The following is a 27,250-nucleotide window of genomic DNA, read 5'->3' on the forward strand; positions in this document are numbered from 1 at the left end:
CCCTGGCGTCCCCCACACCAGACAGGAGGTGACAGAAAGGAAGTGGCCACAGAGTCGGTTTCGGTTCCCCATGGGGTCAGGATGAGGTGACGTCACCCCAGGAAGACACCGGTTGTCCCCGAGAGGGACACATAGAGAGGATGGCCCATGGGTCCCTGCAGGTCACACATGGAGAATCAAGGACTGTCCCCAAGGCATTGTCCCTTGGGTGCGGGTCACACGCTGTCACTGCAGTCTCGTGTCATGTCACGTGTCACCTCCAGGGGTGATGCTCACAGCCTGTCACCTCTGGGATGTGGCACTTGGTCCACATTGGTGTCACTCGTGGGGTGGAACAAACGGTCCCCCATGGGCACACACAATGGTTGGACACTGCAAACCATCGGTCGCAGCAGATTGTTACCAGCAGACACCGAAAAGTGTCACACATGAGGCACCTCACACAGTTCCCAATGGACATGTGGCATGCCACACGGTCCCCAAGAGAGTAACACTCAGATGGCATCACCCGAAAGGCCATAAACCACCAGCCCTGATGGGGTGTCACACACGGTCCCAATACAACGTCACACATGGCGTGTGCCAGGGTTGTCACGTGTGGGGCCTCTCACATGGTCTGTAAGGAAGTGACATCCATGGGGTGTCACATATGGTCCCCAAGGGAGTGTCCCCGGCACGTGGCCCATGAGGATGCATCACACATGGGTCTCGTGGAGGAGTGACATGTGGGGTGTCACCCATGGGATGGAGTCATTGGGACCTCAACATAGGGCTCATTGGGAGCTGCTGCTGTGAGAAGTCCCATGTGAGACATGTCCCACTGTCCCCAAGAGGGGTCACATGTGGGAGTTGTCCCCTATGGGAGCACATATAGGACACACAGTCTCCGAACAGGATTGATGGATTCTCTCCCTTGAGGTCACCAAGGCTTTGGACACTGTGTCCCATAACATCTTCATTGGCACGATGAGGACTTGTGCATTGAAGAGGACGGTGAGGAGGATGGAGACCTGGACGTATGGCCGAGCTCTAAGGGTTGTGATTGGCCACAGAGGGTCCAGCTGGAGGCCTGGAGCTAGCGAGGTCCTCCAGGGATGAGCACAGGCTCCGGTCCTGGTGGACCATAGACTTACCATGAGCCAACAGTGGAGCCTGGTGGCCAAGAAGGCCAATGGCATCTTGGGCTGCATTAGAAAGAGCGTTGCCCAAAGGTCCAAGATCCAAGTTGCCCAAAGATCCTCCAATGAGCCCTGATGAGGCCACATTTGGAGTCCTCCACCCAGTTCTGGACCCCCAGGACCAGAGGGACATGGAGCTGCTGCAGAGTCCAGTGTGGGGCTCCAAAGATGATGAGGGGACCTCAATGGAGATGTCAACTGAACAGGGTCAGACCCTTCTCAGCAGTTGGCAGTGATGGGAGAAGCAGTAACGGACATGAATCTCAACACAGAAATTTTCACTTGAATTTAAGGAAAATCATCTTGATTGTGGGGGTGACCGAGCATGGCATGAGGTGATGTCGTCACACACCGTGTTCAACACAAAGTCACTCGTGGGATGTCACACGTCAGCCTGAAAGGACTGTCACCCGTGGAGCATCTCGCATGGTCTGCAAGGTCCCAATACATGGGGAGCTCATGCATGGTCCAAAAGACGTTGTCACCCAAGCATAGGACATGAGGACGCCTCACATGTGGTTCCCAGAGAGGTGTCACACGTGGGGTGTCACCCCAAGTGCCCCATGGGATGGACAAGGCTTGAGGAGAAGGACAATAAGACCCCAGACCTATCCCAGGTTGGCCTGGTCCTGGGGGGCTCTGTTTGGTGGTCCTGGTGCGGGAAGAAGGTGTGTGGGGTGGGGATGGACGCAGATGACCAAGGGGACGTTTTGGTGCAGGTTTTGGGGCCACCAAGGCAGATTGTGGGGCCAGCAAAGCAGGTTGTGGGGCCACCAAAGCAGGTTGTGGGGCCAGCAAGGCAGATTGTGAGGCCACCAAGGCAGGTTGTGGGGCCACCAAAGCATGTTGTGGGGCTAGCAAAGCAGGTTGTGGGCCACCAAGGCAGATTGTGAGGCCACCAAGGCAGCTTGTGGGGCAGCAAGGCATGTTGTGGGGCAGCAAGGCAGGCTGTGGGGCAGCAAAGCAGATTGTGAGGCCACCAAGGCAGGTTGTGGGGCCACCAAGGCAGGTTGTGGGGCCATCTAGGTGGGTTTTGGGGCCAGCAAAGCAGGTTATGGGTCCAGCAAGCGGTTCTTGGTTGAGGAAAGCCCTCCTAGAGGATCATAGGGCGGTCTAGGTCCCCCCACGGCGATGAGCTTGCAGGGCCTCAGCTCCTACCAGCAGCAGCAGCAGCAGCACCGCTGCGCCCAGCGCCAGGCGCACCGCGTTGCCCAGGGTGAAATCTGGGGGGCAGAGAGGAGGGTCCATAGGTCCACGGTGCCCTCTGCCCCACCGGTGCTTCCAGCTGCCCCCCGATGCGTCCCCATGTCCCCAAATTCCCCCATCTCCCCAAATTCCCCCATGCTCCCCATATTCCCTGGACACTCACCCGCATCCCACTACCCCCTTCCCCAATGAGCACCAAATGCCCCCATTGCCCCCTGTTTTCAGCCCCGTCGGGGGTCCGTGGGGTCTCATGCGTCTCCCAGCCCATCATTTCCCCCACTCCCTCCCATCCCATCAAATTCCCCCAAGAAAAATCCCTGCTGGTCCCTAGTGGGGCTACCTGGGGATGATGGTGGTGGGGAGGGTGTCCCGAACCCCCCAGGTGCCACCTCCAGTGTCACCTCCACCCTGGGGTGCGAGGAGATGAAGGGGTTCTCTCGGGGACGGTAGGAGCACCCATAGGTGCCAGCGTTGTCCTTGGTCACCGCGGGGAGGATGAAGGTGGCCGTGTGTCCCCTCTTTAGTCGCTGGCGCTGAATGGCGCTCCCATCCTTGTGCAGGATGAAGGTGACCCCATATGAGGACCGACACGAGATGGTGACATCGGTGCCCGGCTCCACGCGTCCCTCAGGACTCAGGGACATGGTAGGTGGGCGGTAGGTGGGATCTGATCAGCAGAAGGACAGACAGTGGGACATGGCCCTGTGGGGACACCCCCAAGGACACCCTGTGTCCCCTGTAGACCCCAGCACCCTGCCCAGACCCCAACACCTTGCCCAGACCCCAACACCCTGCGCAGACCCATGGGGACACCACAGAGAGCACAAGGGGACTCCCTTCCTGTAGGGGATCTCCCAGATTGTCCATGGGGACCTCCCTACCACCCAGGAACACCCCAACTCCGCCTGTATCCCATTGGAGAACCACCACACACCCCCATCCTTCCCAAGGATCAGCCAGGCCCTCACCCAGCACCACCAGATCCACGGGGTCGCTCAATTCCGAGAACCAGGATGATGCCGGGATGTCATATCGGCACCTGTATCTCCCAGCGGAATTCCGTGTCACATTAATGGAGAACTCGGCTGTGTCCTTCACCCCATCCATGTGCTGTGGGGTTGCCCCATGTTCCTCCTTGTACAATGAGACCCGGACATCCGAGCGGGGCACGTGGCACCGCAGCGTGACCGTGTCCCCCAGGGCCACCTCCTCGCTGGGGTGCAGTGACAGGGACGGTGGGGACGCTGGGCAGGGAGACAGCAGTGAGCCGGGCACCGGCCCCGAGGTCCTGGTGACACCTGGGACCGAGAAACCCCTTTCCCTGGCTGTGCCCGCACTGTCACCCGTGTCCCCCTGCCTTGTCCCCACCGTCCTATTCGCAGCCCTCATTCCTGTCCCCTTCCCTGTCCTCTCTGCAGCCCCTGTCCCCACTCCGTGTCCATCCCTGGTTCCTCACCCAAATCTGGTCCTGGACCCACATTGTCCCCACAACCCCCGCGTGGCCCCGTTACCCCCCATGGCGTTGTCACCGTCCCCAACTCACCTCCCCGCACTTCGCTTGTCACCACCAGCCACCAGCCTGTGGGGGACATGGGTCTCATTGGGGGCTGCTGATGGGATGGGGGGGTCTCATCCCACCACGGGCCACCCTGGGGTGTCCCTGCCGTGAGCACAAGGGACAGGGGGGCTCCATCCCCAACCCTGGGACAGGGGGTGACTGTCACTGTCCCCTCCCCATTGCAGGACGTTGCCATCATCCCCCGTCACTCACCCAGGAGCAGCAGAACGTGGGCTGTCACCATGGGGGCCGTGGAGCCGGGTCCTGCCGTGGGGTTGGGGACAGCAGCGCTGGCCATGGCGCGGGGAGCGCCACGGTGGCCCTGGCGTCCCCCACACCAGACAGGAGGTGACAGAAAGGAAGTGGCCACAGAGTCGGTTTCGGTTCCCCATGGGGTCAGGATGAGGTGACGTCACCCCAGGAAGACACCGATTGTCCCCGAGAGGGACACATAGAGAGGATGGCCCATGGGTCCCTGCAGGTCACACATGGAGAATCAAGGACTGTCCCCAAGGCATTGTCCCTTGGGTGCGGGTCACACGCTGTCCCTGCAGTCTCATGTCACGTCACATGTGTCACCTCCAGGGGTGATGCTCACAGCGTGTCACCTCTGGGATGTGGCACTTGGTCCGCGTTGGTGTCACTCGTGGGGTGGAACAAACGGTCCCCCATGGGCACACACAATGGTTGGACATTGCAAACCACCGGTCGCAGCAGATTGTCCCCAGCAGACACCAAAAAGTGTCACACGTGAGGCACCTCACACGGTTCCCAAGGGACATGTGGCATGCCACACGGTCCCCAAGAGAGTAACACTCAGACGGCATCACCCGAAAGGCCATAAACCACCAGCCCTGATGGGGTGTCACACACGGTCCCAATACAACGTCACACATGGGGTGTGCCAGGGTTGTCACATGTGGAGCATCTCACACGGTCTGTAAGGAAGTGACATCCATGGGGTGTCACATATGGTCCCCAAGGGAGCGTCCCCGGCACGTGGCCCATGAGGCTGCATCACACATGGGTCTCGTGGAGGAGTGACATGTGGGGTGTCACCCATGGGATGGAGTCATTGGAACCTCAACATAGGGCTCATTGGGAGCTGCTGCTGTGAGAAGTCCCATGTGAGACATGTCCCACTGTCCCCAAGAGGGGTCACATGTGGGAGTTGTCCCCTATGGGAGCACATATAGGACACACAGTCTCCCAACAGGATTGATGGGTTGTCTCCCTTGAGGTCACCAAGGCTTTGGACACTGTGTCCCATAACATCTTCATTGGCACGATGAGGACTTGGGCATTGGAGAAGAGGACGGTGAGGAGGATGGAGACCTGGACGTATGGCCGAGCTCTAAGGGTTGTGATTGGCCACAGAGGGTCCAGCTGGAAGCCTGGAGCTAGCGAGGTCCTCCAGGGATGAGCACACACTCCGGTCCTGGTGGACCAGAGACTTACCATGAGCCAACAGTGGAGCCTGGTGGCCAAGAAGGCCAATGGCATCTTGGGCTGCATTAGAAAGAGCGTTGCCCAAAGGTCCAAGATCCAAGTTGCCCAAAGATCCTCCAATGAGCCCTGATGAGGCCACATCTGGAGTCCTCCACACAGTTCTGGACCCCCAGGACCAGGGGGACATGGAGCTGCTGCAGAGTCCAGTGTGGGGCTCCATAGATGATGAGGGGACCTCAATGGAGATGTCAACTGAACGGGGTCAGACCCTTCTCAGCAGTTGGCAGTGATGGGAGAAGCGGTAACGGACACGAATCTCAACACAGAAAATTACACTTGAATTTAAGGAAAATCATCTTGATTGTGGGGGTGACCGAGCATGGCATGAGGTGATGTTGTCACAAACCGTGTTCAACACAAAGTCACTCGTGGGATGTCACACGTCAGCCTGAAAGGACTGTCACCCGTGGAGCATCTCGCATGGTCTGCAAGGTCCCAATACTCGGGGAGCTCATGCATGGTCCAAAAGACGTTGTCACCCGAGCATAGGACATGAGGACGCCTCACATGCGGTTCCCAGAGAGGTGTCACACGTGGGGTGTCACCCCAAGTGCCCCATGGGATGGACAAGGCTTGAGGAGAAGGACAATAAGACCCCAGACCTATCCCAGGTTGGGCTGGTCCTGGGGGGCTCTGTTTGGTGGTCCTGGTGCGGGAAGAAGGTGTGTGGGGTGGGGATGGACGCAGATGACCAAGGGGACGTTTTGGTGCAGGTTTTGGGGCCACCAAAGCAGGTTGTGGGGCAGCAAGGTGGGTTATGGGGCCAGCAAAGCGGGTTGTGGGGCCAGCAAAGCAGGTTGTGGGGCCAGCAAGTGGTTCTTGGTTGAGGAAAGCCCTCCTAGAGGATCATAGGGGGGTCTAGGTCCCCCCACGGCGATGAGCTTGCAGGGCCTCAGCTCCTACCAGCAGCAGCAGCAGCAGCACCGCTGCGCCCAGCGCCAGGCGCACTGCGTTGCCCAGGGTGAAATCTGGGGGGCAAAGAGGAGGGTCCATAGGTCCACGGTGCCCCCTGCCCCATCGGTGCTTCCTGCTGCCCCCCGATGCGTCCCCATGTCCCCAAATTCCCCCATCTCCCCAAATTCCCCCATGCTCCCCATATTCCCTGGATACTCATCCGCATCCCGCTACCCCCCTACCCAATGAGCACCAAATGCCCCCATTGCCCCCTGTTTTCAGCCACCTCGGGGGTCCGTGGGGTCTCATGCGTCTCCCAGCCCATCAAATTCCCCCAGGAAAATCCCTGCTGGTCCCTAGTGGGGCTACCTGGGGATGATGGTGGTGGGGAGGGTGTCCCGAACCCCCCAGGTGCCACCTCCAGTGTCACCTCCGCCCTGGGGTGCGAGGAGATGAAGGGGTTCTCTCGGGGATGGTAGGAGCACCCATAGGTGCCAGCATTGTCCTCGGTCACCCTCAGGAGGATGAAGGTGGCCGTGTCCCCCCTGTTCAGTCGCTGGAGCTGAATGGCCCTCCCATCCTTGTGCAGGATGAAGGTGGCCCCGTTTGGTGACCGACACGAGATGGTGACGTCGGTGCCCGGCTCCACGCGTCCCTCAGGACTCAGGAACATGGTAGGTGGGCGGTAGGTGGGATCTGATCAGCAGAAGGACAGACAGTGGGACACGGCCCTGTGGGGACACCCTCTGTCCCATGTAGACCCCAACACCTTGCCCAGACCCATGGGGACACCACAGAGAGCACAAGGGGACTCCCTTCCTGTAGGGGATCTCCCAGATGGTCCATGGGGACCTCCCTACCACCCAGGAACACCCCAACTCCGCCTGTATCCCAATGGAGAACCACCACACACCCCCATCCTGCCCGAGGATCAGCCAGGCCCTCACCCAGCACCACCAGATCCACGGGGTCGCTCAATTCCGAGAACCAGGATGATGCCGGGATGTCGTATCGGCACGTGTATCTCCCAGCGGAATTCCGTGTCACATTAATGGAGAACTCGGCTGTGTCCTTCACCCCATCCATGTGCTGTGGGGTTGCCCCATGTTCCTCCTTGTACAATGAGACCCGGACATCCGAGCGGGGCACGCGGCACCGCATCGTGACCGTGTCCCCCAGGGCCACCTCCTCGCTGGGGTGCAGTGACAGGGACGGTGGGGACGCTGGGCAGGGAGACAGCAGTGAGCCGGGCACCGACCCCGAGGTCCTGGTGACACCTGGGACCGAGAAACCCCTTTCCCTGGCTGTGCCCGCGCTGTCACCCGTGTCCCCCTGCCTTGTCCCCACCGTCCTATTCGCAGCCCTCATTCCTGTCCCCTTCCCTGTCCTCTCTGCAGCCCCTGTCCCCACTCCGTGTCCATCCCTGGTTCCTCACCCAAACCTGGTCCTGGACCCACATTGTCCCCAAAACCCCCGCGTGGCCCCGTTGCCCCCCATGGCCTTGTCACCATCCCCAACTCACCTCCCCGCACTTCGCTTGTCACCGCCAGCCACCAACCTGTGGGGGACATGGGTCTCATTGGGGGCTGCTGATGGGATGGGGGGTCTCATCCCACCACGGGCCACCCTGGGGTGTCCCTGCCGTGAGCACAAGGGACAGGGGGGGCTCCATCCCCAAGCCTGGGACAGGGGGGCACTGTCACTGTCCCCTCCCCATTGCAGGACGTTGCCATCATCCCCCGTCACTCACCCAGGAGCAGCAGAACGTGGGCTGTCACCATGGGGGCCGTGGAGCCGGGTGCTGCCGTGGGGTTGGGGACAGCAGCGCTGGCCATGGCGCGGGGAGCGCCACGGTGGCCCTGGCGTCCCCCACACCAGACAGGAGGTGACAGAAAGGAAGTGGCCGCAGAGTCGGTTTCGGTTCCCCATGGGGTCAGGATGAGGTGACGTCACCCCAGGAAGACACCGATTGTCCCCGAGAGGGACACATAGAGAGGATGGCCCATGGGTCCCTGCAGGTCACACATGGAGAATCAAGGACTGTCCCCAAGGCATTGTCCCTTGGGTGCGGGTCACACGCTGTCCCTGCAGTCTCGTGTCATGTCACATGTGTCACCTCCAGGGGTGATGCTCACAGCGTGTCACCTCTGGGATGTGGCACTTGGTCCGCGTTGGTGTCACTCGTGGGGTGGAACAAAGGGTCCCCCATGGGCACACACAATGGTTGGACATTGCAAACCATCGGTCGCAGCAGATTGTCACCAGAAGACACCAAAAAGTGTCACACATGAGGCACCTCACACAGTTCCCAAGGGACATGTGGCATGCCACACGGTCCCCAAGAGAGTGACACTCAGATGGCATCACCCAAAAGGCCATAAACCACCATCCCCGATGGGGTGTCACACACGGTCCCAATACGTCACACATGGGGTGTGCCAGGGTTGTCACATGTGGGGCATCTCACGTGGTCTGCAAGGAAGTGACATCCATGGGGTGTCACATATGGTCCCCAAGGGAGTGTCCCCGACACGTGGCCCATGAGGATGCATCACACATGGGTCTCATGGAGGAGTGACATGTGGGGTGTCACCCATGGGATGGAGTCATTGCGACCTCAACATAGGGCTCATTGGGAGCTGCTGCTGTGAGAAGTCCCATGTGAGACATGTCCCACTGTCCCCAAGAGGGGTCACATGTGGGAGTTGTCCCCTATGGGAACACATATAGGACACACAGTCTCCCCACAGGATTGATGGATTCTCTCCCTTGAGGTCACCAAGGCTTTGGACACTGTGTCCCATAACATCTTCATTGGCACGATGAGGACTTGGGCATTGGAGAAGAGGACGGTGAGGAGGATGGAGAACTGGACATATGGCCGAGCTCTAAGGGTTGTGATTGGCCACAGAGGGTCCAGCTGGAGGCCTGGAGCTAGCGGGGTCCTCCAGGGATGAGCACACACTCCGGTCCTGGTGGACCATAGACTTACCATGAGCCAACAGTGGAGCCTGGTGGCCAAGAAGGCCAATGGCATCTTGGGCTGCATTAGAAAGAGCGTTGCCCAAAGGTCCAAGATCCAAGTTGCCCAAAGATCCTCCAATGAGCCCTGATGAGGCCACATCTGGAGTCCTCCACCCAGTTCTGGACCCCCAGGACCAGAGGGTCATGGAGCTGCTGCAGAGTCCAGTGTGGGGCTCCATAGATGATGAGGGGACCTCAATGGAGATGTCAACTGAACGGGGTCAGACCCTTCTCAGCAGTTGGCAGTGATGGGAGAAGCAGTAATGGACACGAATCTCAACACAGAAAATTACACTTGAATTTAAGGAAAATCATCTTGATTGTGTGGGTGACCGAGCACGGCATCCGGTGATGTCGTCACACACCGTGTTCAACACAAAGTCACTCGTGGGATGTCACACGTCAGCCTGAAAGGACTGTCACCCGTGGAGCATCTCGCATGGTCTGCAAGGTCCCAATACATGGGGAGCTCATGCATGGTCCAAAAGATGTTGTCACCCGAGCGTGGGACATGAGGACGCCTCACACGCGGTTCCCAGAGAGGTGTCACACGTGGGGTGTCACCCCAAGTGCCCCATGGGATGGACAAGGGTTGAGGAGAAGGACAATAAGACCCCAGACCTATCCCAGGTTGGCCTGGTCCTGGGGGGCTCTGTTTGGTGGTCCTGGTGTGGGCAGAAGGTGTGTGGGGTGGGGATGGACGCAGATGACCAAGGGGACGTTTTGGTGCAGGTTGTGGGGCCACCAAGGCAGGTTGTCGGGCAACAAAGCAGGTTGTGGGGCCACCAAAGCAGGTTGTGGGGCCACCAAGGCAGGTTGTGGGGCCACCAAAGCAGGTTGTGAGGCCACCAAGGCAGGTTGTGGGGCCACCAAGGCATGTTGTGGGGCCAGCAAAGCAGGTTGTGGGGCCAGCAAGTGGTTCTTGGTTGAGGAAAGCCCTCCTAGAGGATCATAGGGGGGTCTACGTCCCCCCACGGCGATGAGCTTGCAGGGCCTCAGCTCCTACCAGCAGCAGCAGCAGCAGCACCGCTGCGCCCAGCGCCAGGCGCACCGCGTTGCCCAGGGTGAAATCTGGGGGGCAGAGAGGAGGGTCCATAGGTCCACGGTGCCCCCTGCCCCACAAGTGCTTCCTGCTGCCCCCCGATGCATCCCCATGTCCCCAAATTCCCCCATCTCCCCAAATTCCCCCACGCTCCCCATATTCCCTGGATACTCACCCACATCCCGCTACCCCCCTACCCAATGAGCACCAAATGCCCCCATTGCCCCCTGTTTTCAGCCACCTCGGGGGTCCGTGGGGTCTCATGCGTCTCCCAGCCCATCAAATTCCCCCAGGAAAAATCCCTGCTGGTCCCTAGTGGGGCTACCTGGGGATGATGGTGGTGGGGAGGGTGTCCCGAACCCCTCAGGTGCCACCTCCAGTGTCACCTCCGCCCTGGGACACGAGGAGATGAAGGGGCGCCTTCGGGGACGGTAGGAGCACCCATAGGTGCCAGCGTCAGCCTGGGTCACCCTGGGGATGGTGAAGGTGGCCGTGTCACCCCCGCCAAGACGCTGGTGCTGGATGGGGACCGAGCCGTTCGCCTTGTGCAGGAGGAAGGTGGCCCCGTGCGTGGACTGGCACCGGATGGTGACATTGGTCCCTGTCCCCACGCATGTGCTGGGGGTCAGGGACATCGTGGGAGGCGGGTAGGTGGGATCTGTTCGGCAAAAGGACAAATGGTGGGACATGGGGACAACCTGGGAACATCTCCTGTCCCATTGGGAGGCCCATGTCAACACTTGGACATCTCCAGATCCATGGGGACACCATTCCCATTGAGATCCCTTCCTGGAGGGGAATCCTCAGAATTTCAGGAAACCCTTTGTCCCCTCACAGGGGGACCCCACTGCTCCATGGGGACACCCACTAAACCACGTGGTGACCCCCAGCACCCACTAAACCATGTGGTGACCCCCAGCACCCACCACCCTGTGTCCACCCCAGGGGTGTCCTCTGACCCCTCGCTTCCCCTGGGCACCCCAAACCCCTGGGAAATGACCCTGTCCCATGGAGGGGACCCCCAAATGGGGCTCGGGAGACCCTCACCCAGCACCACCAGATCCACGTGGTTGCTCAACGCCGAGTACCGGGACAACGCCGGGATCTCGTATCCGCACCGGTATCTCCCAGCAAATCCCTGCGTTGTCACTCGCAAGGGGACCTCGGCCGTCCCTTCCTCCTCCTCCTGCTGCCATTGGTACTTCCCGTCTCCCTCCTTGAAGATCACAACCCAGACCCCCGCTCGGGGCACGCGGCACCGCAGGGTGACCGTGTCCCCAAGGGCCACCTCTGGGCTGGGGTGCAGTGACAAAAAGGGTCTGGGCACTGGGGTAGGGGGACGGGGGTGAGTTGTGCCACCGGCCCCATGGCCTTGGTGACAGCCCCTTGCCCCCTAACCCTATGGATGTACCCACATGTCCCCCCGTCTTGTCCCCACCCCCTTCCTGTCCCTGTCCCCCTCCTCTGGCCACCCTGAAGCCCCTGTCCCCACTCGTGTCCCTGCACCCCATTAGCTCGGCTTGGCCCCGTGTCCCTCTGCTCATATCCCTGGTCCCCCAAACCTGTCCCCTGGCCCCTTGTCACCCATGGCCCCTGTCACCCCCCTGCTGTCCCCATCCCCAACTCACTTTCCTGCACCCCACTTGGCGTCACCAGCCACCAGCCTGGAGGGGAAAACGGGCTCATCGGGGGCTGCCCCAAGACTGGGGCGCGTTGTCCCCACGAAGGCCACCAACACCCTTGGTCAGAGTGTCCCCCGCAGAGCGGGGTGTCCTTGTCACTCCCCAGTGCTGGGGGGGGTCCCCGTCATTCCCCTTGTCACTCACCGAGGACCATCAGAACGGAGGCTGCCACCATGGAGGGTCTTGCTGTGGGGCCGGGGTTATGGAGAGCCAGGGCACCACCAAGTGTCCCCAACACCAGGCAGAAGGTGACAGAGCAGCAGGGGAAGTGGCACGGATGTGGTTACGGTTCCCCTTTTGGTAACGGTGACCTCATGGCACACCAGGGAGGCACCCGATGTCCCCCAGGGGGGTGGCACATGATGGTGGCCCAATGGAGTGGTCACATATGGAGAGTCACTTGGGGAGAGCCTGTCCCCAAGTGTGTATGCGGGGTTGCTTAAAGCACATTTGGAATTAAAGGTCACAAGGGATGACAAGGACAACCAGAAGGGCTTCAAATCCATCTGCAGCAAGAGGAAGAGGAGGGAAAAAAAATGTGTCCCTGCTTCTGGCTAGGGTTGGTGACAAAGGACACGGAAAAGGCAGTTACTGACGGGCACCTTCGCTTGGGTCTTTATTAAGGCCAGGCCTCAAGCTCCTTTTCTTAAAAAAAAAAACAAAACCCTTTTTATTTCCTAATTAATCATTAGCCTGATGATGGTTCTGGGTTATTTTCTGCCTCAATTTGTACGGGGGAGTTGCGGGTACAGGGAGAGGACAGGGGTGTGCAGGGTACACGCGTGTTCACACGGGACACGTGGGTGCGTGTGCACATGCAATGGGGTGGCCGCATGTTGCACACGCATGATCTGTGTCACGGCATGAGCATGCACACGCAAATGCACACGTGGGGACATGCAGTGGTGTGCAAGGTGCACACGCGTGTACAGCGGTGCACGTGCACATAGCATGGTGCATGCGCACGTACAGCTGTGCATGCAAACATACAGCGGTGCACAATGGTGCACGCGCACGTACAATGATGCACGCGCATGTACAGCGGTGCACGCACATGTACAGCGGTGCACACGCACATACAGTGATGCACAGTGCATGCACACACACGTACAGCGGTGCACGCACACGTACAGCGGTGCATGCGCATATAGAGTGATGCATGCACACGCATGTACACCGATGCACGTGCACGTACAATGATGCACGCGCATGTACAGCGATGCACACGCATGTACAGCGGTGCACACGCACATACAGTGATGCACACTGCATGCACACATTCAGTGGTGCATGCACACGTACAGTGGTGCACGCACATGTACAGCGATGCACGCGCACGTACAGCGGTGCACACGCAGTGCAGCGATGCACGCGCACGTACACCGATGCACGCGCATGTACAATGATGCATGCACATGTACAGCGATGCATATGTACGTACAGCGGTGCACGCCCACATATAGCAGTGCACACGCACGTATAGTGATGCACAGGGAATGCACACATAGCGCGGTGCACACACACGTACAGCGGTGCACGCACATATAGAGTGATGCATGCACACATAGAGTGATGCACACGCACGTACAGTGGTTCACAGTGCATGCACACATACAGCGGTGCACGCACACGTACAGTGGTGCACGCACATGTACAGTGATGCATGCACACGTACAGCAGTGCACAGGCACGTACAGCAGTGCACAGGCACGTACAGCGGTGCACACACATGTACAGCGATTCATGCACACATACAGCGGTGCACGCGCACATGGACACACGCACATGGTTCACTATGAGCGTGCGGTGCATCCGTGTTGCGGCGAGCGTGCAGAAAGCACATCTAATGCACACGCGTGTTGGTGTGCATGTGTGGAAAATGCACACGCAGGGGGCCACAAGGCGCACATACAATGTCATACGTGGGGCACACATACAGGTGCACACGTGGGTGTTAAGGGGGCTGATGAGTTTTTGAGGGTCCTGGGTGTCATTTAGTGATGCTGGGGCTGGATCAAGGAGCTGTGCAAGGTCTTGAGGGACTTTGCACTCTTTGGGGGTCTCTCCTATGGCCCAAAACCCCATGTCCTGGGTGTTAAGGGGCCTGATGAGTTTTTGAGGGTCCTGGGTGTCTTTTAGTGAAGCTGGGGTTGGATCAAGGAGCTGTGCAAGGTCTTGAGGGGCTTTGCACTCTCTGGGGTCTCTCCTATACCCCAAACCCCCATGTCCTGGGTGTTAAGGGGGGCTGGTGAGTTTTTGAGGGTCCTGGGTGTCATTTAGTGACTCTGGGGTTGGATCAAGGAGCTGTGCAAGGTCTTGAGGGGCTTTGCACTCCCTGGGGTCTCTCCTATGCCCCAAAACCCCATGTCCTGGGTGCTGGTGAGTTTTTGAGGGTCCTGGGTGTCATTTAGTGATGCTGGGGTTGGATCAAGGGTCTGGTGAGTTTTTGAAGGTCCTGGGTGTCATTTAGTGACACTGGGGTTGGGTCAAGGAGCTGTGCAAGGTCTTGAGGGGCTTTGCACTCCCTGAGGTGTCTTCTATCTCCAAGAACAAGTGGTGGCTCCTCATGTGGGGCTAGAACTTTATTAATCCGGGGGGCAGCTGGGACAGGGCGTTCCGAGGGGGTCAGCGTGGCCCTTGGTGGACCACCTCGGCGTAGAGGATGCAGGAGGTGGGAGCAGGGGGGACCCTCGGGGCTCTGGGTGCTGTTGGCTGCAGCTCCGTGTACATCAGGCCATCGGTGTCCTCCTGGGTACATGTGGGGACACACATCAGCACCTGCCTCATCGCTTCAGAGGTCCAGAGGGCAAGTATGGAGGAGATGGGGCCCCTTGGGTGGGTTTGGGGGTTCCCTAGGGCCTCAGTCCGAGGATTGCCATGGGATGGGTATTGTGTTCCCCATGGCTTGGGTCCCCATGAGGTGGAGTGGAGCTGAGATGGCTTTGAGAGTCCCTATGAGTTCTAGGAGGCTTTATGGATTGGGTGTTCCTCATGGGAAGGTATCAGGGTGCCATGGGATGGTCATTGAAGTCCCTATAGGACTTGGAAGGGGGTAGATAGAGGCTTGGGAGACCCAATGGGTCTGGAGATGGTGCGGACACAGATTGGGTATGAGGTCCCCATGAGGTGGAGTGGAGCTGAGATGGCTTTGAGAGTCCCTATGAGTTCTAGGAGGCTTTATGGATTGGGTGTTCCTCATGGGAAGGTATCAGGGTGCCATGGGTTGGTCATTGAAGTCCCTACAGGGCCTGGAAGGGGGTAGATAGAGGCTTGGGAGATCCAATGGGTCTGGAGATGGTGCGGACACAGATTGGGTATGAGGTCCCCACGAGGTGGAGTGGAGCTGTGATGGCTTTGAGAGTCCCTGTGAGTCCTAGGAGGTTTTATGGATTGGGTGTTCCTCATGGGAAGGTATTAGGGTGCCATGGGATGGTCATTGAGGTCTCTATGGGGCTTGGAAGGGGGTAGATCGAGGCTTGGGAGATCCAATGGGTCTGGAGATGGTGTGGACACAGATTGGGTATGAGGTCCCCATGAGGTGGAGTGGAGCTGTGATGGCTTTGAGAGTCCCTGTGAGTCCTAGGAGGCTTTATGGATTGGATGTTCCTCATGGGAAGGTATTAGGGTGCCATGGGATGGTCATTGAGATCTCTATGGGGCTTGGAAGGGTGTAGATAGAGGCTTGGGAGTCCCCAGGTGCAGGTTGGGCTTTGAGGAGCCCTCAAGAAGCCCCAGACCAGATACTCACCATGGGCTGCAGTGACCTGAGGTCAGGCGGAGAGGAACCTATGGCAGAGAGGGATTGGGTATTGCCAGAGTCATGTCAGGAATGGAGATGTTTCAGGGCATCTTGAGGAGCTCTCTGGAGGTCTCAGGGATTTCTCGGGGGGCTTCCGAGGGTTGTGGGGATTCAGAGGCTGCTCATGGTCATAGCAGGTCTCAGGACCTTCTTAGGTTGGGGATGCCCAATGTGGGGGCGGTCGGGCCCTGATTGGGACCATGGAGGGACATTGTAAGTGGGGTCATGGGGACCCTGTGGTTGATACTCACCCACCCTGTCCTGGGAGAGCAGCTCAGAAGAAACCCTGTGGAGACAAGAGCTGAGAGAACCTGGGTGTCCAGGGCTCCCTTCCCCTGCAACCTGTCCCCATCCGCCCTTCCCGCACCCCAATTTGGGGACCCTAGGAGCCCCCCACTCTCTCAATCCACCCCAAAGAGGCCAGACCCCCAACCCGCAATGGGAACCCAGGTGTCTTTGGTGCTGGGGGGGCCCCTTTCCTACCTCCTCGGTGCCGTGGTGGAACCTTTTCCTGTGCAACCAACGTGGATGTTGGGGTGCGAGGGAATGGGGCAGTGGAGACACCCTCCTCCTAGGGACAATGGGGACACCACAATGGGGACACCTCAGAGACAGCTCCCCGGATATTAGGGACCCCCTGGGGACAGCAGGGACCCACCAGTGTTTGAGGAACGCCTTAAGGTCAGTGGGGAGAACCCTCCTTCCAGGGCTTCCCAGGGACAGCTGGGACTCCCCAGGACATTGGGGACAAGCATGGGGACAGCAGGATAATGAGATGTCCCCATCCCTGAGAATAGTGGGAGACCAGAAAATCCCATTCCCTCAACTACAGCTGGGGGTCTATAGGGGAACCAGGTGGCTCTTGGAAGGTCATGGTCATGTAGGTGACTCCTTGGCATGTAGGTGATGGACACTTAGGGACTCAGGGGACCTATAGGGTACAGAGTGGGTATGGGAGGGATATTGGGGTCTGAAGGGGAACCCAGGGATGTAGATGATGCTTGGGGACATGAGCTGTCCCTATAGCGCTAAGGAGGTGGCTCTGGGCAGGACAGGGTGTCTATTGGGAACCCAGGAATGTAGGTGACATTTGTGAGTCAGGGGATCCTAGAGGGGACTCTGGGGGACAGAAGGAGCTCCTGGAGGGCCATGGGGGTCTGAAGGGGGACACAGTGATGCAAACGATGCTTGGGTACATAGGGGCTCTATAGGAGACCTGGGGGTCAGAGGTGGTTCTGGGAAGGACGTGGGGAATCCTGGCAAGGCAGGTGAAACTTGTGGCCTCAGGGGACCTCTAAGGGACTCTGGAGGACACAGATGGTTCTGGGAGAGACGCGGAGGGCTGCAAGGAAGCCCAGAGATGCAGGTGACACTTGGGTCATATTGGGGAAATCAGAGCTGGCTCTAGGAGGGACATAAAGGTCCAAAGGAGAACCCAGAGGCACATGTGACAACTGGGGACATGGGTCATCTCTAAGGGACCCAGGGGGTCACAGTTGACTCTGGGAGGGCTCTAGGGGATGCAAGTGAATCTTGAGGGCATGTTCTTACACCTGGGGATCCCATGGGGATTCCTAGAGAATTCCAAGGTTCTCACCACGCTGCCTCCTGCGGCACCAGGCATAGGTGAGGAAGATGAGGGTGATGATGAGGGCAGCTGCGCAGCCTCCCACCACGGGCAAGATCCAACCAGGCTCTTCCTTGGTGCCTACAACTGCCACAAGGTGCTCAGCCCATCCGTGCCACCCACATAGATGGGTCCTCAACAGGGTGCTCTGCCCCCCGCCTCATGTCACCCTTGGGTGCCCTTGGCCACTTCCTCCCCGAAGGGGACAGAAAACCATGACAATGGCCAGGGCTCATCAAGGGATGGACCTCCTGGCACACGGACAGAGGACATTTGGGATGGGAAGGGGGTTTGGTCCTACCTGGTGGTGGCCTCACAGGTGCCACCTCCAGCGTCACTTCGGCCCTGGGGTGCGAGGAGATGAAAGGGTTTTCTTGGGGACGGTAGGAGCACCCATAGGTGCCCGTGTCAGCTTGGGTCACCCCGTGGAGGGTGAAGGTGACCGTGTTCCCCGTGACGATGCGCTGGATGGGGTCCGAAGTGCCGGCCTTGTACAGGACGAAGGTGGCCCCGTGCGGGGACCGGCAGCAGATGGTGACGTTGGTGCCCGTCTCCACGTGTCCCCTTGGGCTCAGTGACAATGTAGGCGGGGGGAAGCTGGCGTCTGCTCGGCGGGAGAGACAAGGGGACACGGCCACTTGGGGTCACTGTAGGGCTGTTCTGGGTCAAAAACGGGACACTCGGGGTATCCACAAGGGCATCCCCAGGCCCATGGGAAACCGGGGACACTGCCACCCCCAGAAGAATCCCATTGGGATGCCCTTCCCACAAGGGACTCTCCAGAATTCTGGGAAAACTTCTGTGTCCCCCCCAGATCACAGAGGGACCCAAGGCACTTGGGGACACCCATGGAAACCCCCTAACCATGCTGTGACCCCCCAGAACCCATGGCCATCCAGGTCATCCACTGCCCCTTGGGGAACCAAAACCCCCCAACGTCACCCCTCTCCCATGAGGGGGACAACCCAGTTCCACTTGGGGCTCACCCAGCACCACCAGCTCCACGGGGTCACTCCAATCGGTGGCCCAAGTTGGTGCCAGAATCTCGTATCGGCACCGATATCTCCCACCAATTTCATTCGTTGACGCTTGCACCGAGACCTCGGTCGTGTCCCGCACCCCATCCTGCAGCCATCGGTAATTCCCATCTCCCTCCTTGTAGACGATGACCCGGACACCCTTCCGGGGCACGTGGCACCGGAAGGTGACATTGTCCCCTAGTGCCACCTCCTCACTGGGGTGCAGTGATAGGGAGGGTCGGGGTGCTGGGGAAGGAGACAGCGGTCCTTAATGACATGTTTGCACCCATCAGCATGTCCCTGTCCCCATGCTCATGACATCCCCATGTCCTCCTACCCTGGAGCTGTCTGTCCTTGTCCCCCCTTCTCCTCCTGTGACCGTCCTCATGTCCCCGCTCTCTAGACCCCATCCCTGTTCTCACCAACCCCTAATGGCCCCCATTAGCCCCCGTGCTCCCCAAATATTATCCCCCCATAGCCCAAACACCACCCCGTCCTCCTGCCCATACCCACACACAACCCATAGCCCCTGTCCCTCCTTCTCCTTCTGTGACTGTCCTCATGTCCCCACTCTCTAGACCCCATCCCTGTTCTCACCAACCCCTAATGGCCCCCATTAGCCCCCTGTGCTCCCCAAATATCATCCCCCCATAGCCCAAACACCACCCCATCCTCCTGCCCATACCCATAGCCCCTGTCCCTCCAGCTATGGAGGTTCCTCCAGGAACCTCAGTTCTACCTGGTTGTTGTGACACAGGATGGTCCATGCTGGGTCCCCCTTCTTCCAGCTCCAGGGTTACCTCGCTCCGGGGGTGCGAGGAGACGAACGGGTTCCCTCGGGGATGGTAGGAGCACCCATAGGTGCCTACATCAGACTGGGTCACCCCATAGAGGGTGAAGGTGGCCGTGTTGCCCCTGCCGAGGGGCTGGCGCTGGATGGGGGCTGAGATGCCAGCCTTGTGCAGGAGGAAGGTGGCAGCAAACGTGGACCGGCACGAGACGGTGACGTCGGTGCCCGGCTTCACGCGTCCCCCGGGGCTCAGGGACATCACGGGCGGGGGAAAGTTGGGATCTGGTCAACAGAAGAACAGGCGGTGGGACGTGACCCTGAGGGGACACCCCTATAAAGACCCCAGGAACGCTCCCAGGACCACAAAGCACCCATGGGAACCCCTTTATCCCCTGCAACTGCTCAAGAGAAGATGCTGGGACCCCTCCAAGGACATTCCCAGGCCCATGGGGACCCTCTCAGAACCACAGGGACACCATGAGGACTCCTTTCCTCTAAGGAAATCTATAGACTTCTCGGAATTCCTTTGTCCCCCTCAGCTCACCAGGATACACCAGGTACCTGCTGCTCCATGGGGACACCCAAGGCACCCATAGAGTGGGGCTCCATGGGGACACCCAAGGCACCCATAGAGTGGGGCTCCATGGGGACACCCAAGGCACCCTTAACTCATAGAGTGGGGCTTCATGGGGACACCCAAGGCACCCATAGAGTGGAGCTCCATGGGGACACCCAAGGCACCCTTAACTCATAGAGTGGGGCTCCATGGGGATACCCAAGGCACCCATAGAGTGGGGCTCCATGGGGACACCCAAGGCACCCTTAACCCATAGAGTGGGGCTCCATGCGGACACCCAAGGCACCCATAGAGTGGGGCTCCATGGGGACACTCAAGGCACCCATAGAGTGGGGCTTCATGGGGACACCCAAGGCACCCTTAACCCATAGAGTGGGGCTCCATGCGGACACCCAAGGCACCCAAAGAGTGGGGCTCCATGGGGACACCCAAGGCACCCTTAACCCATAGAGTGGGGCTCCATGGGGACACCCAAGACACCCATACAGTGGGGCTCCATGGGGACACCCAAGGCACCCTTAACCCATAGAGTGGGGCTCCATGGGGACACCCAAGGCACCCTTAACCCATACAGTGGGGCTCCATGGGGACACCCAAGGCACCCATAGAGTGGAGCTCCATGGGGACACCTAAGGCACCCTTAACCCATAGAGTGGGGCTCCATGGAGGCACCCATTGAGTGGGGCTCTATGGGGACACCCAAGGTACCCATAGAGTGGAGCTCCATGGGGACACCCAAGACACCCTTAACCCATAGAGTGGGGCTCCATGGGGACACCCAAGTCACCCATAGAGTGGGGCTTCATGGGGACACCCAAGGCACCCTTAACCCATAGAATGGGGCTGCATGGGGACACCCTTGGCACCCGTAGAGTGACCCCCAGCACCCCAAAGCCCCTTGGCCTCCCTAAGGGTACCCGCTGACTCCCGGCGTCTCCTGAGCATCCCTAACCCCCAGATCCCTCTTCATGGGGGACCCCAGCACCACCCTGGTCTCAGGCTGGGACTCACCCAGCACCACCAGCTCCACGGGGTTGCTGACACGTAAAAACCGGGATAACGCTGTCATGTTGTACTGGCACCGGTATCTCCCGGCAAAGTCCCGTGTCACCACATTCACGGAGACCTCGGCTGTGTCCTCCACCCTGTCCCACTGCCATTTGGGCTCCCTATCTTCCTCGTAAATGGAGACTGGGACATTGGGATGGGGCACACGACACCGCAGGGTGACCGTGTCCCCCAGGGTCACCTCCCGGCTGGGATGCAGCGACAGGAAGGGTCGGGGCACTGGGACAAGGAAAGAGCAGCGAGCTGGCCACCGGCCCCATAGTGTTGGTGCCACCTCGGAGTCTCTCATCCGCCAACCCTTGTCCTCTGGTTGTCCCCATGGTGCCACCGGTGTCCCCATGTACCCCTCGCCTTGTCCCCTAACTCCTACTCGTAGCCCTTCTTCCTGTCCCCATGTTGTGACCACCCTGTCCCCACTCACACTGGTGTCCATGCCCCACATTGGTCCATCCCTGCTCCATTCATGTCCCCGTCACCCTCCCATGCCTGGCCCTGGACTTTGCCCTCCCCTGTCCCCATGGCCCTGTCCCCGTCCCCAACTCACCTCCCTGTGCCCCTCTTGGTGCCACCAGCCACCAGCCTGCAGGGGACACGGGCCTTGGTGTCTGCAGATGGCCACAGGCCACCAACACCCAGGCACAGGGTGACACAAGGGACCGGGGTCCTTGTCACCCCCTGCAATGCGGGGGTCTCCCCATCACTCACCGAGGCCCAGCAGGACGTGGACGACTGTCATGGAGGAGCTGTGTCCTATGGTGCCATCCAGGACGGTGACACCGGAGGGGACACGGGGAGCCAGCACAGCTCTGCCCAGATGCCCCTCGCACCAGGCGAGAGGTGACAAATCGGCGGGGGAAGCGGCCACAGAAGTAGCTGCGGTTCCGCTTGGGGACAGGGTGACGTGATGTCACCCCGGGGAGGAGGCACATGAGGGGTGGCCCGCTGTCCCCACGGGGACACGCATGGAGGACCACGGAGTGGCCCACAGGTCAAGTCCCCTCTTGGGTGGGGGCCACCAGCTGTCCCCAAGGGGCTGGCATGACATGGGGCCATATGCCCAAGTTTGACCCCGCACAGATGTCACCGGTGGCACTGGATTCTCCGCATGTCACCTCTGGAATGTCCTTGGGGACAAACATTGTTGGACCATCGCATGCCATTGGTCCCAAGCAAAGTGTCACTAGGAGATGCTGCTCAGTGTCACGTGTGGGACATCTTATGGGATCCCTATAGGTTGGGTCACTTGTAGAATTCCAGATTTGGGTCTCAATGGAGGTCCCAAAGACACAACAAGGAGCTTCTGAACCTGGAACTGGCTAATAGAGCTCGTTGGAGCAATGAAGGTTGGGGACAACCTTGGTTGCAGTGAGGATGAGGTGGTGGAGGGCAGAATCCTATGAGGAGGAAGCACAGAGGTGAGCGGGATCATAACCTTGGACGTGAAGCTCAGATCTCTTTGGGGATCAACCTGGATTAATCCTACGGGTCCTAGAAGGAAGACAGGTCCAAGAGAACCAATGCCAATATCACGTTCTCCAATGCGGATGTTCTCTCCATGTGGATATTCTCATCAATGTGGATGAGCAAAGAGCTCCGGAGGAAAACCCATGTCCCACCGGTCTTCCAAAAGGACAAGGAGGAAGAGCCAGGTGACAACAAGGCCAGCGGGCATCATTCCCAAAAAGGACGGAGACACAACCCAGAGACACTCCCCAAAAGGCAGCATGAAAAAAACTCTCAGAAAGGGCAAATTTACCCCAAAAGACAGGGGAAAAACTTTCCCCAAATGACAATTCCATCCCCAAAGCACCAAATAAAGCTGGCTAAAATAGCCCCTTCTCCCCACAGCGCGATGAGCGATGGTTTGTGTTATTTTGGTTTTTAGCAAGCCTTGAGTCGCTTCCTGTGAGGTGGTGGCAGGTTCATTTGTGGTGGCCAAATGCTCATTTACTTCTTGTTTTGTTTTTCTTTTTTTTTCTTTTTTTTTTCCGAATTAACCATCGGAATCGAATTAACACATAACAGTGTGTGTGCGGTGCATGCATGCATGGAGAGCATGCACAATGTGTGTGTTGTGCATGCATGCATGGAGAGCATGCACAGTGTGTGTGTGGTGCATGCATGCATGGAGAGTGTGCATGATGTGTGTGTGGTGCATGCATGGAGAGCATGCACAATGTGTGTGGGGTGCATGCATGCATGGAGAGCGTGCACAATGTGTGTGTGGTGCATGCATGCAGTGCGTGCATGATGTGTGTGCGGTGCATGCATGCAGAGCATGCACAATGTGTGTGGGTGCATGCATGGAGAGGGTGCACAATGTGTGTGTGGTGCATGCATGCAGTGCGTGCACGATGTGTGTGTGGTGCATGCATGCAGAGCGTGCACGATGTGTGTGGGGTGCATGCATGCATGGAGAGCGTGCACAATGTGTGTGTGGTGCATGCATGGAGAGCATGCATGATGTGTGTGGGGTGCATGCATGCATGGAGAGCGTGCACAATGTGTGTGGGGTGCATGCATGGAGAGCATGCATGATGTGTGTGGGGTGCATGCATGCATGGAGAGCGTGCACAATGTGTGTGTGGTGCATGCATGGAGAGCGTGCACAATGTGTGTGCAATGCATGCATGGAGAGCATGCATGATGTGTGTGTGCTGCATGCATGCATGGAGAGCGTGCACAATGTGTGTGCGGTGCATGCATGCATGGAGAGCATGCACAATGTGTGTGCGGTGCATGCATGCATGGAGAGCATGCACAGTGTGTGTGGGGTGCATGCATGGAGAGCGTGCACGATGTGTGTGGGGTGCATGCATGCATGGAGAGCATGCACAGTGTGTGCGGTGCATGCATGGAGAGAGTGCACGATGTGTGTGTGTGGTGCATGCATGCAGAGCATGCACGATGTGTGTGTGGTGCATGCATGCAGAGGGTGCACAATGTGTGTGCGGTGCATGCATGGAGAGCGTGCACAATGTGTGTGCGGTGCATGCATACATGGAGAGCGTGCACAGTGCGTGTGCAGTGCATGCATGCATGGAGAGTGTGCATAATGTGTGTGAGGTGCATGCATGGAGAGCATGCACAATGTGTGTGCGATGCATGCATGCAGAGCATGCACGATGTGTGTGTGGTGCATGCATGGAGAGAGTGCACGGTGTGTGGGGGGTTCATGCATGCAGAGCATGCACAATGTGTGTGTTGTGCATGCACGCATGGAGAGCGTGCACAATGTGTGTGCGGTGCATGCATGCATGGAGAGAGTGCACGATGTTTGTGCAGTGCATGCATGGAGAGTGTGCATGATGTGTGTGCAGTGCATGCATGCACAGTGTGTGCGCGGTGCATGCATGGAGAGCATGCACAACGTGAGTGCAGTGCATGCATGGAGAGCGTGCACAATGTGTGTGGGGTGCATGCATGCATGCAGAGCATGCACAAGGCATGCATGATGCACCCTTGTGAAGGTGGCCTGCACGCATGCACAACACGTCATGGGGACACAGCAGTGTCCTATACAGTGCCAGCATGTGGGGCAGTGCATGCACGGGAACACGCATGCACAAGCAATGCAGGTCTGCACCGCAGCTCCTGCATTGCACACAGCAATTGCAGCTCCACATACAACAGCCCCTCACTGCAAAGGGGGGAAACACCCTCCCAAAACAGCGATACCGTCCTCAAAAAGCAAAATAAACCCCCTAAAAAAGCCCTTTCCCCCCAGTGCAAGGGACAACATTTTGTGCAGTTTTGGTTTTACGAAGCCATCGATCACTTCCTGAGAGGCGGCATCCGCTTTGTTTGCGGTGGCCCAATGCTCATTTACTCCATTTATTTTTTCTCACCTTTTTTTTCTTATTTTTTTCCATCAGCCTGATGATTTCTCACTTTTTGATTTTTTTTCCATCATTCTGTTGATGGTTTCAGTGTTATTTACACTTTTCTTTGCACTGGGTGTTCCCAGGGGTCTCAGTTACTTTATATGGGACTATTGGGGACTTTTTGTTGGGCTTTGTGGCCTTTTTTAACGGGGGATCTACTTGGAAAAGTAAAATTAGCAGAACCAATAAGAGCGGAATTAAAGCCAAAGCTGATAAGATGAAGAAAATATGCTACAAATTTGGAACATCTCATTGGACTAGGACCTATAATTAATAAACTTCCACAATATAGACGATTGCAAGAGCAAAGTCACTTTTGAATGGGAAAGCTGCAGAGAGGAACACAAATAATCAGGGTAATGGGTAATTTGAAAAACAAATATATATATAAAGAAAAAAGGAAGCAAGGAAAAAAAGAGACGACATCCACCGTTTTCCACTCTCCTGCCCATCCACTCACTCCATCCATGACTATTCCTCATATCCTCATCATGGATGAGTTGTTCCATCAGTTTTCCAGGGATTGAAGCCAACTATCCCTTAGTTTTCTGTCCCTTCCTCCTTGAACTTTTGGAAAACCCATATAACGTTGGTTTTCCTCCAGTTCTTGGGCACTTTTCCTGTTCTCCATGATGGTCCAAGGTGATGGAGAGTCACCCATCACTCACCAAGGAGCAGCAGGACACGGGATGCCACCTTGGGGACCATGGGGCAGGTCCTGGCGTTGGTTGGGGACAGCAGCACTGGAGGGGACACCCATGGATGTCCCCAGATGTCCCCCACACCAGCTGGGAGAGAAGTGACCACAGAGGCACTTTCGGTCCCCCATGGGATCAGGGTGACGTGACGTCACCCCACAGAGCCACCGACTGTCCCCAAGGGGGGGTGACACAATGGAGAGGGGTGACCCACAGCCCCCAAGGTTGGTGGGGGAGGAACAACAGAGGACATCCTGGCCCAGCCACCTCCGAGTGACACCTCTGGTCCCCAAGCTGGTGGCCCACAAGGCGGGGAGGTGGTGGCATTCACAGCCCATCATACATGTCCCCAAGCATTAGGACACCAGGGTGGCACCCTTGGAGTGTCCAGCAACGTCCCTGGCTTTCAGGGTGTTTCTTACCACCAAGTTCCTTGAGGTCCATCGCTGTCCTAACTGCAATCAAAAGCAGCACGATTCCACCCAGCGAGGAATTCTCACTGTTTTCTTCTTGATTTATTTCAACACAGAAGGACTCTAAGCAAAGACTTAAAAAAAAAAAAGACTTTTTTTAAGAAAAAACAAAGGGCTGGTAAAGCAACAGAGCGCAGGGGGATCCCTTTGCACCTCCCGGTGAGAACAGAAAAATCAGAACTAGGAAAAAAAGCCCGAAAATGAGAAGGTCCCACCGAGATTTGAACTCGGATCGCTGGATTCAGAGTCCAGAGTGCTAACCATTACACCATGGGACCGGCCCGCGCTGGCAGCGCCGCCGGGCCCCACAGGTGCCGCGGGGGTTCAAAATTCCCACAAAAGCGCAGCTAAAGCGCAGCCCGCGGAGCCCCGGAGGGAAACGGAGAGGGGGAAGCGGCGGCTCCGCGCTGAAAAATCAAAAAGCGAAGGCGCCCGAACAGGGACTTGAACCCTGGACCCTCAGATTAAAAGTCTGATGCTCTGCCGACTGAGCTATCCGGGCTCTTGATTGTGCTAACCCAGCGCCGCTTCATGGAGCTTCCCGAATTTTGGGCAGGATTTTGGCACCGCGGGGTTGGCAGTGGCGCTGGAGCAAGGGAAAAGTGCTGGGGCTGCTATGGCCGGCCAGGCACGGCAGGAGGAGGCCGGCGCCGTAAAAGTAGCTAAGGCAAACTTTAGGGCTAAAAAAAAAATTAAATTGGGGGCATTATCGGGAAATAGAGGAACGTTAAATGGTGACTGGAGACCAAAGGAAGGCTGAGATTAAAGACACCCCCTCCCGCGGGACGGCCGTGGGCGGAGCTCACGGTAAGGGCGGACCTGAGGGAGAACTGCAGCCCCCCCGGGACACCCGGCGGCGCGGCCGTGGGCGGAGCTCCCCCCTCGACCCGGTAAGGCCGGACCGGAGGGAGAACTGCAGCCCCTGGCGCGGTTTCCACCGGCCCCTCTCGCTTCCTCCCTCGCGGAAACGCTGCCCCGCGTGGCCAAATCGGCGCCCCCGCGAGCTCGGGGCTAGCGCGGCCACCACGATTAGAACCTAAATAAAATTAAGCGATGGGAACTCCTTAAAGCGCTCCCCGCGTGGAAGGATAGGGCGGTAGCTGGCACGTAGTCTCATAGAAATTTCTCTTTTCTTAAAAAAAAAAAATGATTTCGATTATGCACAAATCTCTCATACACAAAGAGAGGAAGTTACCGAGCACGTGGCCGCCGTTCTGCGGTC

General features: G+C 58.2%; 3 protein-coding genes and 2 non-coding genes across 5 annotated transcripts; all 5 read right to left on the reverse strand.

The window, feature by feature from the left end:
* Window positions 1–2,291: 2,291 nt before the first annotated feature.
* Window positions 2,292–8,180, reverse strand: LOC148590399 (leukocyte immunoglobulin-like receptor subfamily A member 3). Its single transcript, XM_088539070.1, has 7 exons — window positions 8,096–8,180; window positions 7,293–7,568; window positions 6,715–7,041; window positions 6,324–6,419; window positions 3,353–3,628; window positions 2,725–3,051; window positions 2,292–2,401 (listed from the first exon to the last, which is right to left on the reverse strand). The coding sequence occupies exons 1-7, from the start codon at window positions 8,178–8,180 to the stop codon at window positions 2,292–2,294; spliced, it is 1,497 nt and encodes a 498-aa protein (XP_088395196.1).
* Window positions 8,181–10,330: 2,150 nt separating this feature from the next.
* LOC104577747 (leukocyte immunoglobulin-like receptor subfamily A member 2) lies at window positions 10,331–12,268 on the reverse strand. Its single transcript, XM_088539071.1, has 5 exons — window positions 12,238–12,268; window positions 12,040–12,075; window positions 11,459–11,737; window positions 10,737–11,069; window positions 10,331–10,440 (listed from the first exon to the last, which is right to left on the reverse strand). Exons 1-5 carry the CDS (start codon window positions 12,266–12,268, stop codon window positions 10,331–10,333), a joined length of 789 nt encoding a protein of 262 aa, XP_088395197.1.
* Window positions 12,269–17,284: 5,016 nt separating this feature from the next.
* Window positions 17,285–21,709, reverse strand: LOC148590400 (immunoglobulin superfamily member 1-like). The gene is made up of 6 exons (XM_088539072.1): window positions 21,679–21,709; window positions 20,917–21,192; window positions 19,278–19,610; window positions 18,506–18,784; window positions 17,837–18,123; window positions 17,285–17,296 (listed from the first exon to the last, which is right to left on the reverse strand). Exons 1-6 carry the CDS (start codon window positions 21,707–21,709, stop codon window positions 17,285–17,287), a joined length of 1,218 nt encoding a protein of 405 aa, XP_088395198.1.
* Window positions 21,710–26,234: 4,525 nt separating this feature from the next.
* Window positions 26,235–26,306, reverse strand: TRNAQ-CUG (transfer RNA glutamine (anticodon CUG)). Its single transcript has one exon. It is a non-coding gene; the product is annotated as a tRNA-Gln (tRNA).
* Window positions 26,307–26,457: 151 nt separating this feature from the next.
* Window positions 26,458–26,530, reverse strand: TRNAK-UUU (transfer RNA lysine (anticodon UUU)). Its single transcript has one exon. It is a non-coding gene; the product is annotated as a tRNA-Lys (tRNA).
* Window positions 26,531–27,250: the final 720 nt, after the last annotated feature.

Source organism: Tinamus guttatus, unplaced genomic scaffold, assembly GCF_059628265.1.
Source record: "Tinamus guttatus ecotype Peru unplaced genomic scaffold, ASM5962826v1 Tinamus_guttatus_pri_ptg001362l, whole genome shotgun sequence".
Taxonomy (NCBI): domain Eukaryota; kingdom Metazoa; phylum Chordata; class Aves; order Tinamiformes; family Tinamidae; genus Tinamus; species Tinamus guttatus.